This window comes from Nothoprocta perdicaria, unplaced genomic scaffold (genome assembly GCF_003342845.1).
Source record: "Nothoprocta perdicaria isolate Ctin4 unplaced genomic scaffold, notPer1 scaffold_228, whole genome shotgun sequence".
Taxonomy (NCBI): domain Eukaryota; kingdom Metazoa; phylum Chordata; class Aves; order Tinamiformes; family Tinamidae; genus Nothoprocta; species Nothoprocta perdicaria.
This window is the reverse complement of record NW_020455450.1, coordinates 284963-287091: the sequence shown is the minus strand read 5'-3', so window position 1 is coordinate 287091 and position 2129 is coordinate 284963. Positions and strand designations below refer to the sequence as shown.

At 71.0% G+C, this 2129-nt stretch overlaps 1 protein-coding gene across 1 annotated transcript in view; it reads left to right on the top strand.

Moving 5' to 3' along the window:
- ARHGAP32 (Rho GTPase activating protein 32) overlaps positions 1-1685 on the top strand; it is a 90189-nt gene extending 88504 nt beyond the window's left edge. The window contains exon 26 of the mRNA XM_026039327.1: positions 16-1685. Coding sequence (XP_025895112.1) covers positions 16-1629 — 1614 coding nt within the window. The 3' untranslated portion in view covers positions 1630-1685. The remainder of the gene's footprint in view (positions 1-15) is intronic.
- Positions 1686-2129: the final 444 nt, after the last annotated feature.

The following is a 2129-nucleotide window of genomic DNA, read 5'->3' as shown; positions in this document are numbered from 1 at the left end:
GCCGCCGGCTACCAGGCCCTGCTGGCGTCCGCGCTGGACGAGGCGCCGCCGCCGCCGCCACCACCGCCCAAGCTGGCATCGCTGCAGCCCGTCTACATCCCGCACGCCAAGCCCGAGAGCGCTGCCGAGGTGCCCGCCGCCTACGCGCCGCACAAGTACCGGCCCGAGGGCGCCGCGCCGCACGCCTACGCGGCCCAGGCCGAGCCGCCCGCGCGCTACCACACGTACACGGGCCAAGGCAAGAGCGCCGGCACCCTCGCCGCCCGGCCCCGCGGCCGCACTGCCGCCCCGCCGTGCGCTGCCTACGCCGACGAGGCGCCCCCGTACCCCTCCATCCGCAGGGTGCAGTCGCTGCACGCGCCGCCGCCGCCTCCGCCCGCCGCCGCCATCCGCTCCGTGCCCATCTCGCGCACCGAGGTGCCCCCGGACGACGAGCCCCTCTACTGCCCGCGGCCCCTCTACCAGTACAAAGCCTACGCGCCCCACTGCGACTACCACGTGACGCAGCTGCAGCCCTACTTCGAGAACGGGCGCGTGCATTACCGCTACAGCCCTTACTCCAGCTCCTCCTCTTCCTCCTATTACGCCGCCGCCGACGGCGCTTTCTACGAGCTGGAGCCCTACAGCACCATGCGGGCCCGGCCCTGGCACCCCCTGCCCAGCCGCGACGCCGCCTCCTACCCGGCGCGCCTGCCCAGCCGTGGCCTCTACCGCTACGCCGGCCTCCCCGCCTACCCGCGCGGCGCCGGCGGGCACCTCGTGGGCAAGGAGCACAGCTTCGTGAGCCGCGACGTGCCGCCCGCCGCCGACGCCAAGCCCCCGTACGCCTCGTGGGACCTGGAGGACATGGACAGGTACCGGCTGCAGTCGCTGCGGCGCGAGAGCCGCGCGCGCCAGAAGGCCAAGGGCCCCGTCACGTCGCAGTACGACAACGTGGCGCCGCTGCTGCCACCCATGGAGGAGCTGCCCGGCGGCCTCGACGTCGTCCACCTGCGCAGCAAGTCGGACCCGGGCAAGAGCGGCCTCCTCGCCGTGGCCGAGGCCAAGGAGGGCAGGTACGTGGCCAAGGCGCCCGACGGCGACGAGCGCTACTACGCACCGCTGCCCGGCGAGCCGGAGCCCGACCGGGGCCACTACCCGGGCGCCTTCGGCAACGGGCAGCCCGAGAAGCCGTCGCTGCCGCAGAAGCAGAGCGGCGCGCGCGGCCGCAAGGCGCACGAGGCGCCCGAGCCCGCCAAGAACGGCGGCCCCTACGCCGAGTACCGGCCCAAGGCGGCGCCCGAGCCCGCCAAGTACCTCCCGGCGGCCGCCGAGAGCCTCCGCCACAGCGCCAAGGAGAAGCACTCGCGGGACTGCTACGAGGAGCACGCGGCGCCGCCCAAGCCCGAGCGCAGCCACAGCCTGCGCGCGCCGGCCGCCGAGAGGGACTCGGCGCCGCTCTACGCGCCCTACCAGACGCTGGGCAAGCGGCACGTGACGCTGCTGGCCCACTACGAGGGCGCCGAGCAGCACCCCAGGGCCTTCGCCCACGCGCACGGCCGGACTTACGCCACGGCCCTGGGCCAGGGCGCCTTCCTGCCCGCCGAGCTGTGCTTGCAGCGGCCCGACGCCGAGGTGCACGTCGAGTGAGCGGCCGCGCGCCGCGGGGGGACCCGGGGGATAGAGCCTAAGCAGCCTCTGCTGGACAGCGGACTGTTTTATTTTTTCAGATAAAAAATAGAAAAAAAAAAAAAAAAAAACACAAAAAGAGACACGTCCCCACCCCAAGGAGCAAAGCGAACCCCTCCACGCGGGTCCCTCCCAGGCCATCATCACTCAGTGTTTTGATGTAGGCGAAATTTAGCTGGCCGAGGCGCTCGGCGAGGTTTGGAGATAAGCAGGGAAGAGAAACAGGCAGCAGGGAAGGAAAAGAGGAATTATTTCCCTTCCCCAGCTGCCTCGTACGGCCGTTCCCACCACGGGCTTCCAAGGACGGGTCCCCATGCCACCCCCGGCGGGGAACCTCTGCTCGGCCTCCCCTGGAGGTTACACAGAAGGAGCTGGGCGGAAAGACACCAGGATTTTTCCCCTAGGTGAATGCCGAGGTCCTGCCTCCCTCCCTAAGGAATCCAGAGTGGCGGAAGAGCCTT